The sequence below is a fragment of the Littorina saxatilis genome, linkage group LG2 (genome assembly GCF_037325665.1).
Source record: "Littorina saxatilis isolate snail1 linkage group LG2, US_GU_Lsax_2.0, whole genome shotgun sequence".
NCBI lineage: Eukaryota > Metazoa > Mollusca > Gastropoda > Littorinimorpha > Littorinidae > Littorina > Littorina saxatilis.
In genome coordinates this window covers 102713135-102731644 of record NC_090246.1, presented here as the reverse complement: position 1 = coordinate 102731644, position 18510 = coordinate 102713135, and the positions used below count along the sequence as shown (strand labels likewise).

At 40.1% G+C, this 18510-nt stretch overlaps 1 protein-coding gene across 4 annotated transcripts in view; it reads right to left on the bottom strand.

Moving 5' to 3' along the window:
- LOC138960387 (myosin heavy chain, non-muscle-like) overlaps window positions 1-18510 on the bottom strand; it is a 60158-nt gene that overhangs the window by 40061 nt on the left and 1587 nt on the right. Inside the window, exons 2-11 of one of the 4 annotated variants that reach the window (XM_070332284.1) lie at window positions 18045-18201; window positions 14960-14987; window positions 13417-13534; window positions 8599-8622; window positions 5765-5857; window positions 3548-3611; window positions 2967-3065; window positions 2230-2373; window positions 817-912; window positions 302-420 (exon numbers count right to left, since the gene is read on the bottom strand). In XM_070332284.1, the coding sequence (XP_070188385.1) occupies window positions 302-420; window positions 817-912; window positions 2230-2373; window positions 2967-3065; window positions 3548-3611; window positions 5765-5857; window positions 8599-8622; window positions 13417-13534; window positions 14960-14987; window positions 18045-18201 (942 nt within the window). Of the gene's footprint in view, window positions 1-301; window positions 421-816; window positions 913-1373; window positions 1428-2229; window positions 2374-2966; window positions 3066-3547; window positions 3612-5764; window positions 5858-8598; window positions 8623-9429; window positions 9448-13416; window positions 13535-14959; window positions 14988-18044; window positions 18202-18510 lie in introns of those variants that run through there. The other 3 variants (XM_070332285.1, XM_070332286.1, XM_070332287.1) reach the window with 3 other exon arrangements.

Genomic DNA, 18510 nt, shown 5'->3' with positions numbered 1-18510 from the left:
GATAAACCATATGACCTCCTCACAGCCGTGTTCAAATCTAAAACTCTTTTGCTTTCTTCACAGGATGGAATAATAACAGTCAGAACCGACTTAAACCTAACATACGTACCTGACTAGCTATGAAATAAAAAATAAATAAACACACACAAAATTACTAGCTACAGCTGCTGGCTAGTTGCAAAAGGTGGACAGGAACGGTAAGGCAAAAACAACAGAATTCACAACACGATAAGACTAAAAAAATTATTGTCTTAGTTTGTGATTACATACAAATGAAAAATATTTTTTCAGGGCTTCATACCTGGGCTTTGGTCTGGGCCTTGGTGACGAAATCACGCCCCACTTTGATCTTGGGTTTGAGGAAGGCCTGGGTCATGGCTGTTACAGGTACCCCCAGGAGATGGCAGAACTTCTGGGCAGCTGCAAGATCAAGATGAATGCTGTGAGTGCAAGTGTTTGCTTGAGGAATTCAACATATACATCTTTTACACAACCAAACTTGTTCAACATTTTCCAAGTTACTTTCTGCTGTATTTCTGACAACAAAAATAAATTTTTTAAATGCAACAAAATGAAGCAAGAAGGCAGATGGCTTGTTTACAAAAACCAACATCAAGATGTGCTCTTTTAATAGCAGAAGAATTGCTGAACTGAACCACCAAAAGAGAAAGCATTCAACACTATAAAGACTAAAACAGTTACACCAACTATAAAATTACTCAACTGTGTAGCTCATCTTATAAATAATGCAGAAACAACAATAAATTGATTGAATCTTGAGTCAGTGTTTTGTTGTGGTGTGATCCTGACACCTACCTGTGTTGTCAGGTAACGTGGCCTGGTCTGAGTTCCGCTCCTGCTTGAACTGAAGACATCCCATCAACAGAACAGCAGAAAGCACGCGCAGCAGAGCTGAAAACAAGCACAGCACCATCAACATCTTTTCACACACGCACGCACATACACACACACACACACAGCAATACAAACACACACACACACACACACCAATTGCCAAATCTTGTCAGAGAAGTGGACCACAAACTGGCTTGCTTGCTTTAAAATATTTTTGGAAACACCCAAGAAAAATTACCTTTGACCAGAAACAAAATCCCATTAGAAAGCCCTGATAACACAGGGACACTTACAAGAGTTTCACAGGTACAAGTAGGACAGGAGCAGAACAGCTAACTGCATGAACTCTAAAATAAAACTGGTTCGTTTTTTATTGTCCCCGTTACTGGTGAAACATTTTCATTGTTATCCTCTTCTCACCTGCACTCTCTTTTCCTATGTTACTCCAATGAAAGCTATTGTGAGTACAAGACGGTAGTGGTAAGTAAAGAAGTGTAGATAGCTGGGCCAATACTAACCTGACTGGTCCTCAGGAGCGAAGCCCATGATGGTCATGGACTAGGTATTGTGAGTACAAGACGGTAGTGGTAAGTAAAGAAGTGTAGATAGCTGGGCCAATACTAACCTGACTGGTCCTCAGGAGCGAAGCCCATGATGGTCATGGACTAGCTATTGTGAGTACAAGACGGTAGTGGTAAGTAAAGAAGTGTAGCTAGCTGGGCCAATACTAACCTGACTGGTCCTCAGGAGCGAGGCCCATGATGGTCATGGACTAGGTATTGTGAGTACAAGACGGTAGTCGTAAGTAAAGAAGTGTAGATAGCTGGGCCAACACTAACCTGACTGGTCCTCAGGAGCGAAGCCCATGATGGTCATGGACTAGGTATTGTGAGTACAAGACGGTAGTCGTAAGTAAAGAAGTGTAGCTAGCTGGGCCAACACTAACCTGACTGGTCCTCAGGAGCGAAGCCCATGATGGTCATGGACTAGGTATTGTGAGTACAAGACGGTAGTGGTAAGTAAAGAAGTGTAGATAGCTGGGCCAATACTAACCTGACTGGTCCTCAGGAGCGAAGCCCATGATGGTCATGGACTAGCTATTGTGAGTACAAGACGGTAGTGGTAAGTAAAGAAGTGTAGCTAGCTGGGCCAATACTAACCTGACTGGTCCTCAGGAGCGAAGCCCAAGATGGTCATGGACTAGGTATTGTGAGCACAAGACGGTAGTGGTAAGTAAAGAAGTGTAGATAGCTGGGCCAATACTAACCTGACTGGTCCTCAGGAGCGAAGCCCATGATGGTCATGGACTAGCTATTGTGAGTACAAGACGGTAGTGGTAAGTAAAGAAGTGTAGCTAGCTGGGCCAATACTAACCTGACTGGTCCTCAGGAGCGAAGCCCATGATGGTCATGGACTCCACCAGACTACGGAACTCCTGTGAGTCATCTACGTTGGTCACGGGCATGTGGCCGTGGCTCAAGTAGTTGTACTTGCTGTAGTCCTCCAGCAAGAACTCCTCTGCAAAAACACACACGCGCAATGATTTAAACACTGATTTCTACACATGCAATTAAACTTTTTAAAGACGCTAGTCCACTGCAAAACACCATCTTTTTCTTGTGAAGCATTTTCCTCTGAGGGTCACCTTATGGTAGCAGTTTAGAGTGCCACACCGTGACCCTTGGGTGTTTTGTGTGTGTTACACCATGTTTGTTTATCATCCTGCCACGTGGATAGAATGGTGCACTTTTCAAGGATCGACACTCACAGTGAATATTTGACCTCTTAGCAATCTGTTGTAAAGTTTTAAGAATTTCAAGTTTTCAACCCACGGACAAACGGCAGAGAAAATGTTAACGCTTTTAAAAAATACCGTCGTAATACTCGTATTACTGCTTACAAACTAAGAACTCGAAAGAGAGAGTAAGAGCGAGAGACAATGACACGAACTGCGTTTCTATTGATCATAATTTTTTAACAAAATACAACCAGAACGTTTTCTCTTACTGTCGTGAAAAATCAACAAAATGTAATGCCCAAAAAATGTAATGCCCACATTAAGATTGCCAGATGTCTTTGCTTGAGATAAAAGTAAAGAAAAGGCTACTAACTGCGTTGCTGGGGGGAAGCACCGGACAGGAACTGGTAGACAACGTGGAAGCCTCGCTCCGATTCAGCCTGGCGCACAGCACGTGACTTCTCCAACAGGTCTTAGAGTGGTCAAGGTGCACCTCCAGCATTTCATTTACTATTGCTCACAATACAAAATTCACATATTTTCATGCAGCTCCACCATTTCATTTACTATTGCTCACAATACAAAATTAACATATTGTCATGCACCTTTACCATCATTTCATTTACTATTGCTCACAATACAACATTCACATATTGTCATGCACCTCCAGCATTTCATTTACTATTGCTCACAATACAAAATTCACATATTTGCATGTACCTTTTCCACCACTCAGCAGGTTAATGTGAAGAGTTTGAAAAAGCATGCCTCAAAAGCTTTGTCACAATATAAATACACCGACATTATTAGCTGCAACATAGTTTTTTTAACAGAATGCTATCACTTATTCTCGTGAAAAGTCCCCCCCCCCCCAAAATAGTGTCTACAATAATATTGCGGGATCTTTTTATTTTTTACATACAATATTGTACGCAACATAATAAGAAAGGATACAGGTCTCAATGTTGGCCCCTGAGATGTAACCCGAAGAATCAAAGTTGATGCGGATGAACTTGCCCTGAAACAAAGACATTTCTTTTTAACCAAAGCGAACTAACGTTATCGATAGATGCCTAACACAAGTGTGAAAGGCAAAGTGACAAGAAGTTGGTTGTAAATAACAATAACATTCAACAGCAATCACCTGCACCCATAAACATACCCAAAACTCTCACACAAGCAAACAGAAACACACGCAAACATACACATGTAGCGCACACAAAGACAATAAAGCATGCACACACACACAACCATACACACACAAAGACAATAAAGCACGCACCAGGGTTCCTGCAGGGCAGAGCTGATACAATTCAAGGAGTTTTCAAGGACATTTCCAGGACCAAATAAATCCTTTTCAAGGACACGATTTTCCCCAAATTAATGCAAAGCACCAAGCTTACCTTCAGTTTTTCAAGTCATCAAGTTTCTGGTGAATTTCTATTAGTCATTCCGTAGTTGTTTCCCTTGCCAACTTCCGGGAAGGGAAGCAACTACGGGTGACTAGTAATAGTTCATCTGCTTTCGTTTTCACTCGATCTTTTATTCTCCCAAAATGTGTACTGTATTTGACGAAAAAAAGGGGGTTGCATTTTTTTTTTAAATAAGACAAGCTGCTGACGAAATGAATAGACAACAATTTGGAAAAATCAAGTACTTTTCAATGACTATTTAACAAAACTCTATTTTCAAGCACTTTTCAAGGCCTGGAAAAGGTTTTCCAATTTTCAAGGAGTTTTCCAGGGTTCAAGGACTCTGTACGAACCCTGACGCACACACACAACCATACACACACAAAGACAATAAAGCACGCACACACACACACAACCATACACACACACAACCATACACACACAAAGACAATAAAGCACGCACACACACACAACCATACACACACAAAGACAATAAAACACGCACACACACACAACCATACACACACACAACCACACACACACACAACCATACACACACACAACCACACACACACAACCATACACACACACAACCATACACACACACAACCACACACACACAACCATACACACACACAACCATACACACACACACAACCACACACACACAACCACACACACACACACACAACCACACACACAACCATACACACACACAACCACACACACACACAACCATACACACACAACCACATACACACAACCATACACACACACAACCACACAACCATACACACACACAACCATACACACACACACAACCACACACACAACCACACACACACAACCATACACACACACAACCACACACACACAACCACACACACACACAACCATACACACAACCATGCACACACAACCACATACACACAACCATACACACACACAACCATACACACACACAACCATACACACACACACAACCACACACACAACCACACACACACAACCATACACACACACAACCACACACACACAACCACACACACACACAACCATACACACAACCATGCACACACAACCACACACACACAACCATACACACACACAACCATACACACACACACAACCACACACACACACAACCACACACACACACACACACACAACCATGCACACACACAACCACACACACACACAACAACATACACACACACACAACCACACACACACACATACACACACAACCACACACACACACAACCATGCACACACACAACCACACACACACACAACCATACACACACACAACCATACACACACACACAACCACACACACACAACCATACACACACACACAACCACACACACACACAACCACACACACACACAACCACACACACACACAACCATACACACACACAACCACACACACACACAACCACACACACACACAACCACACACACACACAACCACACACACAACCACACACACACAACCACACACACACACACAACCATACACACACACAACCATACACACACACAACCATACACACACACACACAACCACACACAACCACACACACACACAACCATACACACACACAACCACACACACACACAACCATACACACACACAACCACACACACACACAACCACACACACACACACAACCATACACACACACACACACACATACACACACACCTGCGCACTCACACACAAAGAGAAGAAAAAGAAATGTCAATGACTTACAAATCTGGAAGAGTTGTCATTTTTGATGGTCTTGGCGTTTCCAAAGGCTTCCAGAATGGGATTAGCCTGCAGTAACTGGTTTTCCAGTTCACCCTGTAAGAACATCCGCCGCATTAGCTTACATCTTCACTAACAGCTCTCAGTTCTGCCTTCACAATACTCAGCTGCCCTTCATTTTCAGTCATGCACAGTCAGGGGTCAATTACACAAACTGCATTTTACCTCATTTGTATGTTTATGGCCAGATACTTTATTTTAATACCTTCAATCAACTCTATAATTGTTGTTATCTTAAAAGGGAAAACAATAGGGAAACATATTACCTATACAGCTTGAATTTTCATTACACTTCAGGCATTTTGGCAACTGACTTTAACCGTGAAGTAGATCTAAGAATATATGTACTTTTACCTTTTTCATTTCAGAAGTATGGCTAAATAATATTAAATCAAACTGCATAAAAGCCACGTCTGGAGAAATATTCAACAAGTCACCCAACAAAATACTCATGCACTATGTCACTGTGCAGAGCCATACCTGACTTTTACCTGTCACTATCACTCAAGGAATTCCATTTCATTCTTTTTGCTTTGTTTTGCCTGCTTGCTTTGTTTTGCCTGCTTGTCCAAAATAATCAAGAGGGAAATTCAACATATGTTTTTCTAACTTTAGAAGTAGTGGGTGGGGGTGGAAGGTTGAGGAAGGGTGGACGATCTGAAGGGGGGGGGGGGGGGGGTGTTCAGTCAGGACGCTACATTTCTAACCTATCAAGAACTCTCACCAAATTCTCATTTACCGAGATAGCCCAGGGGAACCAGGAGTACACTATTCTGCTAAACAAAATCATGTTCCCACTATATGTACATGTGGCTGAAGATCAATTTAATCAGAACAAAACTGCTGCAGCAAAATATCAAATGACAGCAATACACTGGTCACATTTTCATTTTAAAGTATAGTGAGGAACTGTGCAAAAACAAGTTTCAACATGTGGTCAATACAGAACGTGTTCTGAGGGATTTACAGTTTGATAGGGTGAGGGTTCAACACATACTGATATATCCATTTGTGCGGAAGGAAAACAATTACCTTTGACGACGCATGTACACTAATATAAACATAACATGTTAATTATAAAATTGCTTACCAAACAACAATTGTTTAAAAAAAACTGTTTAAAGAAACAATACCATATGATGATATCACAAATATTTCCACAAACAAAAAAATAGCATGCACATGCCTTGTGTAAAAACAAATCTTTGCAAAGAGCATTCATGTGTACCAACACATGATAAATCAGACTTGTCAAAAGTGGTGTACGTGTATACAGCTGTATATCAAATGAACAAAAAGGGGATGTTTTTGGCATCTGAATTGTGGTTAGCAAGTCAACCCCAGATCAACGCCAGGCTCATTGGGGTAACCAGTAGTCTCAATTAAATTAAACTCATAGTAAATTCACGTTCTCTGTGCCCTCTCCTTTTGGCTTTCACAAGATTATCACATATTTTTTACTGACAATACCAGGAATGTTTGCTGTAATTCCAGCAGAAATCAGCTCTTACCGAACTGCTCAACTTGCACTTTCTTAGTACTTTGCCATTCTCACAAAGGATTAATAAAAAGCAGCTAATGACATTTTCTACAGTCCAAAGGAAAAGAAGCTACTCAACGGCTCAAGGAAATAAGTCGATGAGGCTGAACCTGAAATTGGGAAGCCCTTCAAGGCTAAAGCTTTTGTTTTCAACTTCAATTGCAAATCAGCTCTGACATAAGCTCATTCTATCCCTTCCTCCCCCCCTCCCTTCCTTTTTGCTTCATGTACACTCTCATACATGTGTACACAAAGTGTCTGACTACAAGGTATCATGTGCAGCGTAAATCTGAGGTTGACTAGCCTTAAAGAAAAAGTACCGGCAATAATGTCAGAATTATACCAGGAGGTTACTAATTTTACATTGCCTCATGCACGACATCTTTCAAAAGCAAAAAGATCACCAAATTGTCGGTTTTGTCAGATGAGACAACTGCAAACCGATTTCACATGTAAAATTCATCTTCTGGGTGTTCTTACTTCATGTTCCCCCCATTCCCGTTGAAAAGAAAACAGTGAAATGCACATGCTTCCTATGGTGGATTGCAAAATTATAGCATTTTGCTTTGATGCATCAAAGATTCCATGTGATTTATTTGAGAAACGGTTCTGGGCGTGTTGTGTCTTGAACTCTGCCCAAAGGTGCTGAGACAGTTTTCATCAGAATAGCCAGTCATTCAAAATGCTGAGAAGTCAAGGTGCTAGAGAGATTCAAGAAACAGAGAAAGCTGTAAGAGTATGATACCGGGGTACTTTGGATAATATGTAAGGTAGAACAAAAGAGAAAGAAACTGAGAAAGAAACAGAAGACTGTCATGCGAGCTGAAATGGTTACCAGTATCTTATGAAAGTTGAGGAAGAATTACTTTTAGAAACAAAGAGCTTTTATCATATATATGTCAACAGAGAAAGGAAGTGTTGACAATGACAGATGTGTCGATGAGACTGTGTATATGTACACACACAAAAGTTGAGCAAAGAATTGCCTGTTTCTCAACACAGGACAAGAGCAGAGGATAGAAGACACAAAAGTTCAGAGGACTGTTTATGTGTAATGTACACATGCTTCAAGTTGAACCCTCGGGGTTTTACAAAATCAGTGATGATGACAACATCATAGTGCATGTTTTGCATTTGTTGTTATGTCAAGTTCAAGTGTTACTGTGCGTATGAGAAGTAAGAACACCCATGAACGATCTTCCTGCTTTAGAAACATGCCAACGCTGTTCATTCATACCCATTGGAATGATGTGGAAGGTGCCTGTTTGCCAGAATAATGGATAGCATAATTGATTACTTCACCAATCACAACTTGTCATTTTAGGTTAAAATCTGTTGCCATGGCGCTAAGCTGCAAAGTTTGTACATTAGTTATGGATCTATGCAAGAGGTAGCTAGCAAAAAGAAACACGACGCAGCATGTTTTTGGAAAAGCGGAACAGACAACTTTCTCCACACAATGCCCCAAGAACATCCGGGAAGATGCTACACAGGGCTGCACATGAAGAAGTCTACTTTATAAGGTTCTGGCAAACAGTACACAGCTACTAGTACTAAGTTACATGTACTACCAAATGTTAAAGCAAAACTACAACAGCAAACTAGGCAAGCCATGGCACTGCTGCAAATCTGCAAGAAAATAAATAACATCAAGAAAACCAAGGGGAAAACTGCGCCAGTGAAACATTAGTGCATGCACAACATCAACCTGTTGAAATTAGCAAACATAAAAACACTCAAGCCAATTAAAAATGTCAGTCGCTGATTAAATCTCGCTACCTGCACATACAAAATCCTAGCTGCGGTTGTCTAATCAAGCGGCGCCAGTTAGAAACTTGAATGTTTTCTACAGCCACAAGTCGTCAATTTGGAAAAAACAGAAGCAGAAAACGCAAAATTCTATCGATTTATACAAATTACTAGCCTGTAAAAAAAAGTGTAGAGGTTTATTTTGCAAAAGCGGCAAGATTTAATCAGGCACATTTTTAAAAGTATTGCAACGAGTCAAACATCAACGAGAGAAAAACGATACAGCAATGTATTACAGCAGGTTGAGGTAGGTACTTACAAGGTTGAGCTCCCTGGTCTAAAGATTGTCCCAACACAGAGAGAAACAGAACGTGAGTGTCATGCCAACAAAAAACCATGCACACATACAACTTGTCCTCACAGACTAGACTCACTACACACAAGCTGTTGCTAAACTAAACTGAGGCAAATTTACTGTCAGATACACAAATACATGAAAACACATACAACAGTAAGCCTGGGCTACGAGCTATCTGTGTTTTTGTACTTATTTGTTTGAACACAACAGCAAACACATGGAATGTCTATTTTTAAGCTGTGTCACATGACTAAAAGATCTAAATTCTTTCTACGCTGTGACTAAAAGTAACTTACTAGGTAGTGCACAAGTGCAATCAATCTAATACAATTTACAGTGTGTGCAAACTTTATCTGCAGTGGTGATTGTAAATTGTAGTACACATGTGTCAAACTACCTGCTTCTTATCATTCTACTGCATACTTTCATACAGACTGGTGAAGAAATATTACGTATGTACTTTTCACAGTGGTGTCAGTGAAAAATGATCATGAAGATGAATGGAAGCATGAACATGTCTTAACAGTATGATTCATGAATGTGAAAGTACATACATGAATTTTGGCAACAGAAAATAAGAGATCAAACCAGTGCACAGGCATGCTTGCGTGTACGCCCCTGGATTTCACACAATTTTTTCAAATATGCAATGTTTACATAATTATGAGCTTAGCAATGAGTCCTGTATGATGCGAGTTTTGATGCTCATGCAAGTTAGAACTTGTCAGAGTTCAATTGTGAGTGTGTATGAGGAACCGACGATAACACAGCTCTTATACCCAGGAAACAACTCTACGAGCAAGGTAAGACCCTATGACAGCTGTTGCTTTGGTGCTAGAACTATTAAGACAGCCTGCCCCACAGTGCTAACACAGCCAATTACAAGAGATGGTAATGTAATGATGCTGTATGATGAAGATTCACTTAAAGTAACACGAACAGACCTTTTCTTACATCATAAATCTTACTTCAATAATATTTAATACATTTTTATTCATCAAAATTAATACTTGTATCTCATTTTAGCCAAGGAGACAATTCACTTCTTCAGTGCTCAGTGTCAGACACTTCCCCAAGGACAACTTTTATAAGAGTCCAGGAAAGGCTTTTAGTTTTATTGCTACTTGAATTCTGGTGCAAGAAAATAAAACATTAGGTGGTAGACCTGCGTGCTGAAATGCAAGGGTTGAGGCGTGCTGATCTGGGCAACTTGTCTTGAGACAGCAAAGGGTAAAGAAGGGGCTGTCAAACGTCAAGCTTTACTTTCTTATTTGTTTACCTACAACAAATACCTGAATGCCGCTGGATGAGATTACAAATTCTTCAAAGCAAATGCCAACTTAGTCTGTTATTGAGTCTTGGAGAAAAAAGTAAAAAAACAAGAAAAGATCATCCTTTGTTGTTCTAAATCACCGCTTTTTCCTTCTACAATAAATTCTCAAGTCCATTTGCAAAAGATGCAATTAAAGAACATTATAATCTGATGACTATTGTTGTACCATTACAATTTACATTTTAATTTAACATAAAAACCACCTTTACAGAAATAATCCTAAATAGAAAACAGTTTTAAGGCAGATGTGATCATTATTGATGGGATGAAGCAGGGGGAAAGGACAGCACACTGCTTGCTGGCTGAGTAACACACCATACACACCTTGTCGAATTTGTTACCAATGCCATCCACTATGTCCTGAAATCAATTCCACCTTTCTGTTTCACTTGAACAAAAGTTATGGGTGTGTTCCTTGTTTGCTTTGCAAGGTCTGTCCCATGCTTAGCTTTATCATAATGCAATATTGTAGATCATACATAATTATGTATGACTATGAGTAACATCATCATGTGCTTGACCACTCGGACCTGTTAGTGTTACTGGCCAAGATTCTCTCTACAAAGCTTACACTCTGTGTTATTTATTCTTTGGCCAATTATCTTTCATGATGCACAAGTTTCTTAGTGCCGGTCGTTCCTCTTCCATCTTAAGATTCAGATTTTGTGCTGCTAAACTGATTCACAAGTTTCTTAGTGCCGGTCGTTCCTCTTCCATCTTAAGATTCAGATTTTGTGCTGCTAAACTGATGCACAAGTTTCTTAGTGCCGGTCGTTCCTCTTCCATCTTAAGATTCAGATTTTGTGCTGCTAAACTGATTCACAAGTTTCTTAGTGCCGGTCGTTCCTCTTCCATCTTAAGATTCAGATTTTGTGCTGCTAAACTGATTCACAAGTTTCTTAGTGCCGGTCGTTCCTCTTCCATCTTAAGATTCAGATTTTGTGCTGCTAAACTGATGCACAAGTTTCTTAGTGCCGGTTGTTCCTCTTCCATCTTAAGATTCAGATTTTGTGCTGCTAGTGCTAAACTGATGCACAAGTTCAAACAGGCAAGCTTAAAACTTCGACACGATACACATACATGTACCATCAAGAGAGTCTTCAGTGAACTGGGATGTGAATGATTTTTCTACAAACAAGCTAGCATGCATTTCACCAAACCCATGATACAGAAGTACTGGAAACGTGCAACACAAAACAAAAACACAAGAAAAAAGAATGATAAATATTGTGCTAAAATAGGACAAGTGAGACCAAAGATTACAGACGTTCAAGAAAACAGAACATACGCAATAGTCATTTTGCACAATCCAAATGTCCCGCTAAAACATTGTTTTCTTCACCAATAAGTTATTCTACGCAAATCAAAGTGCGTTGATCTTTTAAAAATTGAGAAGCGAATTTCCCCTGAAAACATACATTTTTGCTGAACTTACAGAAACTCATCCTTGCTCAGGCTCATGCTCTAAAATATGAAATAAAATTAGAAGTCGGGATTCCACTTTTTTCTTTTTAAATAAAACACAAATCATGCAGAACCTTTCAATAAATTTGATTACAAATCAAATGAGAAAAGTCTGAGCAGGACTTTTGTGGTGTACAGGGCACATTCCATGAAGCACTCACAATTTATGATTAAATAGATTCAAAAGAAACCCAAGACGAAAGACAAAGTTCCATATACACATATAACAGCATACAAGAAAGCACATGATAGCATGGTGCATTCAGCCTCCCACAACCCTGGCTGAAACCAACTGAAAGAGAAGGAACAAGCAACTTAAGGGACTGGCAGCACACGTTGCTGATACAGATCCAGTCAGTGACAGGGACACACCACAACCAAGATGACACCAACACATGGTTTCAATCATGCCGTCACAACAAATATTGCAGCTTGAGCTTGTCAGCTTGAAGAAGCAAAACACACGGTTGTACAACTTCTACAAGATGTCTGGGGGAAAAGGTGCCATGCCTGTTTGTAAAATTATCTGATAATGTGAAGATCTTACAGTTAATGACAGGAATGGCACAACAGCTGAATTGTTCGAATTGTTTAAACTTTAAAATACTGCTCGAACGATGGAAAATGTGAATCATGACAAGCTAGTCAGCTACATACCAGTTTCCCGAACAGGGCAAATTGATGACTTACACTTGACAGAAAAAAGATGTCACTTGTATAGTCTAACAAGGGTATTCAAATCAGTTAAAGTCTACAGCATCTACAGATGTTTAACTCTTTGTCTCAAATAACAGGCTCTTTAGCCTCTGCTCGGCTCATCAACTCTGACAGTCTCAAGCTTTCAACAAGCCATTGACAATGCATGCAGCATACGCAGGGACACAGGCCACATCCAACATTCAGAAAAAGGCAAATTCTTTCATCCACAGCAACATATGATACATCAGCAAAATGAACATGGTTGCTTAAATGAAGGATGAACGACATGACATGAGACTGAAGTCCAGAAGTCCGGTCCTAAAGTGTGCAAGGTGATCTCCCGTATTGGTCCAGTCCAGTGTGAGAGAACACGGGGACTGCTTGTGGTGGAGATCAACAGCAACACAGTAGGACTGTCATTCTGGACAGGAGGGCGAGGGTGATCAACTGACCGTGACATGCTGAACGTTGGATACGGAATTGCGGTTTGTTTTTGATGATGCTGCCACGTACGCCAGGTACTGGATGACCTTCTTTGTGTTTTCTGTCTTGCCGGCGCCAGACTCCCCTCTGCAAGTAAGAGTACACAAAATCATACACCACAATACATACTGCCGTTCCTACAAATCCAATAAGTATTTACGAAATGTTCACTACACCCAGAGAATACAAAACTTCACCTTTTTAATATCTACACAAGAATGAGTCTGAATGTGCCTCACGTCTTACAATACATTTATAGCAACATCCATATGTCCCATATTATATTATAATTAGTTTAATTCTGTAAAACAAAGGGGAAAAGCGTACTTTGAGTGCTATCAATATCATTCATGTGTACGTTCGTGTATGTGAGTAACAAATGTCAACACTTTCGCTGCCTTTACTTGCTGTGCGAAACAAGGCTTAGACTGAGAGATCTTCCAAAAGAACATCTCTGACCATAAACATCTCTGACCATAAACATCTCTGGCCATAAACATCTCTGGCCATAAACATCTCTGGCCATAAACATCTCTGACCATAAACATCTCTGACCATAAACATCTCTGACCATAAACATCTCTGACCATAAACATCTCTGACCATAAACATCTCTGGCCATAAACATCTCTGGCCATAAACATCTCTGACCATAAACATCTCTGACCATAACTAACCCTCCCTCTTCATCAACCTGGCACCCAATGCCAACAACTAACAGCTTGCTTGTTGATTTGCCTATTTGGTTGCTGGGTCTGCTACTGGAAAGATGCCTGTCAGCAGCCCCGGAGGCAGGGATAGTAAAAGACTAAAACCCTTACTTTACGGAGCCAGGGAGAGTAAAAGACTAAAACCCTTACTTTACGTGTGTAAAGCAGCTCTCTACAACAGCCACAGGGTGCAGTGCTACAAAATAATTGGAGCTAAAAAAGCTGCTGCCCTGCTGGGTTTAAGTATCACTGACCTAGGTGATAAAATGATGGAAGATTTACACCTGTCAACTGTCCAGCTTCAAGAAGAAATTGCTTAAGCTGGGTAGATGATTGAGCTAGTTCTGGGCTGAAGGAAAACTTGCACCTGAGGGCAGATGTCCACATGTCCAGATGTCCAGATGCCCAGAAGGATTTTTTTCCAGCTGGGTGTATGGATGAGCTAGGATTCTGGGGCGAGAGTGTGACCGAGGAAATTCACACCTGAACACTACCAAGTACATGTAGCACATTACTTGATGAGTATACTACACAATCCTTCAAGACACTCAGAAAGGAAGCTGGGCTTGCTTTCAATAGTGACATTCTGACAAACAACACTGGTTTTTAGAAGGTGGAGGTTTATTCAATCATGCTCCCTCGTCATAAGCACAGACATTCCTAATAGTACTACTACCACTTATCGTAATGCTAAATCTGATACAAGTGATAGTGATACTTTAATACACATTTCAGTTGATATAAAAAGTGAAATCCTAATCAATGAAGAAAAACACTGCCAGGAGTCTCCCAGTATACTCACGTGCACAGGATAGACTGGTCTTCTCTATCTGCAACACAAGACCCAAACACCCTTTATCAAATACAAGCTATAGTGTTGGAGTTTACACAGGATAGACTGGTCTTCTCTATCTGCAACACAAGACCCAAACACCCTTTATCAAATACAAGCTATAGTGTTGGAGTTTTCAAAAGAACTAAAACTTTCTTTACTTAGGCCAAAAAAAAAAAATTGTCTGTTTCTGGTCACCCGACCGACCCTAAATTTCGGCGCCGACCCTAAACTTTTTTTTTCCAAACTCAAAAATTTTTATTTCTTTTTTGGTGGTAAAGGACAGGGTGAGAAAATGAACAACAAAAACGTGTGAAAACGAAAGTCCGCTGACGATTTGTAAATGTGTTGAGTGTCTTGTCTCTATGTATAGTGAATCCAGTCTCTTTGCGCGATTTTTAAAGTTAGTTTTATTGGTCTACATTTGGGGAAAAAAAAAAAATAAAAAATAAAAAAAAAATAAAAATCCCGACCTACCGACCCTATTTTTTTTAGCCATGTTACCAGAAACAGACAATTTTTTTTTTTTGGCCTTAGTACAAAAGATTGTGCATGGTTCCCTTAATACTGCATGCGTCAGATTCCAAACACTCAGCAATCCCAAACATCAAATGCACGTAAAACCAGTGAAAATAATGTGACATGACTTAGACTTGTGGTTGTAGAAGGGCTATTGAGAAATGCAAAATGCTACTAGCAGTAGCACAACTTTTTTTGGTCTCCATCTGACTTCTGAGAGTGGAATCAAACAAAACCAAGTTGAAGCCAAACTGGACATCTGCAACACTGTTAATTGTTATACATGTGGCATTGCAACACTGTTAGTGTTAATTGTTATACATGTGGCATTTGCAACACTGTTAATTGTTATACATGTGGCATTGCAACACTGTTAATTGTTATACATGTGGCATTGCAACACTGTTAATTGTTATACATGTGGCATCTGCAACACTGTTAATTGTTATACATGTGGCATTGCAACACTGTTAGTGTTAATTGTTATACATGTGGCATTTGCAACCATAATTATTAAAATGTGCTATGACCAAATGACCCAGGCTTACAAGACGCATACATGTACTTTGTTCATATCATTGTTGCCCAAATACAACGGGGGAATGTGTGCATAATGTGTTTGTCATTTCGTTTGTGTGTGTGTGCCCGTTGTTTGTGACTCACTGACTGTCTTAGATTAATAATTTAATAAGCTCATTCCCTTTGTAAACTCTAAAAGTTTGACCTTTTACAATTTACACTTATGCTCAGTGAACTTTATCTTGTGTTTTGATCTCTTACAAGCACAGTAATTTTTATTCGCTCACAAGTTTACACTCAAACAGTCAAAGTCATCAAGCTTATGTAAGATGCTTCCGGTTTGAGGGACACATGCTCAGCCACTAAAAGAAAAGAGAGTAATCACTAATCTTCTGTCTGCCGTGACAGCTATTGACAGTGCACAAAGGCTGCTTCAGACAGCTATGTCAGCACACAGTGTGAGTGTTTCAAAGCTGAGGAGTTTTCTAACTGGTATGACTCACACTTTCAGTTACAACAGCCGCCCCCCTCTGCTTTGTGACTCCTGCTCTCAATTGATAGCAGGCTGTCTCAGTGCCTGAGTCAGTGGTGTTTCCCTACTCAAGTCTCAACCCTTCCCGCGCTGTTCAAGTAAACCTGATCCCACAGCCAGAGGACACAGACTGATGATAAGACTGTCCCCATTTTGTCTGCAGCCTATTTGCTGCAGCAATGCACAACACTGTATGCACAGTATAACTGCCAACCAGGCAGGCCAAATGCCCCTCATACTTTGTTCATAAGGCAGATCTTTACATCAAGCTTTGTGGTTTCATTCTACAGTTCTGAACATTTTGAGGCCATTATTATTATTCAAATCATATAGAAAATCTTAGTTAATTGCTACCTTTCAGTTTCAAACACTGCTCTATTCACAAATGTTCTGCGGGAACCGAATGCACAAATCTTGACTCTTGTTTAGTTGTTATGGCAACCATAACTTCATGTCAAACAAGTTACTCACAATAGACCTTTTCGGTATCTCATCTGAGCAGCTCTCGCGAGGTACGCTCTTTGTTATGCTTTGAACATCGCGAGAACTTCGAACCTTGGCTTGTGCAGCTCGCACGAGATCACTGTACCGCATGCTTTGCTATGCTCTGAAGTTTGCGAGAGATTACGAGAGCTTGGAATACCGATAGGGTCTATTCAATTACGAACATGCACCATTATTTTTACCTTCGAACGAAAAGAAGATTTATACCCAATAGATTTAAGAGGGGACAATCTGAAAACACTTTGCTTTTCATACTTTCAGGAACAGCATCCTGACTTAAGTTTTTGTTTGCTTTTTAAACTTAGAAGAGTGTGATGATTTCTCTGCGGGTACCTTTTTGCCTTTTCTTTATACCAGTCTTCATTGTCACTGTCAGACAAAAAAAACACACCTTTCCCTACCACTGTACCAGTAATTGCAAACCGATCACACCTGAGACAATGACAAAAGGTGACGTTTTCATGTCAGTATGTCCCAAATGACATCACCAGTACATTTTTCATTCTATCTAATCTGTTTTCGTTCTATTTTTTCTAATAACATGCGTTAACAATTGATTGCCAACTGGAATGGAAGAGCACAAAAAGTGTAACTTGATATGTAGTTTCTCTAGAGGGAAAAACATCTTCCACTTTCATGTCAGTGTGTCCCATGCAACATACATTTGCCAAACAGCTATGTGTAAGTAGATTATTTGTTAATGGTATAGAAAATACTGATCAACAATCAAAGTCAGTGTTCACATTCATTTTCTACCTATTTCTTATTTGTTTATTCTTTTGGCAATGGTGAAATGTCAGCAATCGTGTGTCATTCGGGACAGTAGACATGACACCTGACCTTTTGTCACTGTCTCACCTACATACACAACTATCCGTATCACACATAATGTGACATATATATCCTTCTTGACCGGTTTAATTTTCTTAGACTAAGTTCACTATGAGTATGAGAGAAGTGATAAACTTGAAGGACACATACCTTGCAACATCGATCTGTAGGCAGAGTCTGCGATGGCGTAGACGTGTGGAGGTACTTCATGCCGTTTCTTTCCCTTATACAATTCCACCACTTTCTCTGTGTAGATAGGAAGCCTCTTGTATGGATTCACAACCACACAGAAAAGTCCTGAGTAGGTCTGGCAACACACAAGAAAAAGGAAAATTTCACTAAATAGGCCTTCATTTGGCTTAGAAAATCAAACAAAAGTCTACACCTTCCCTTTGTTTTCGATGCCGTTTCTATTACTGGTCAACCGGATGGCATTTTCATAAATTGTATGATGGTATGAATCAATAATACATCAGACATCCTCACACACATTAACACTAACACCAATTACATATGGTTTAAAGGCAAGGGTTAGGCCTTGGCCCTGGTACTGGAGACAGCACTGACCTTTCACTTCAAATTCAACTTGAGTGAACAAAATGATGATGCACATTAT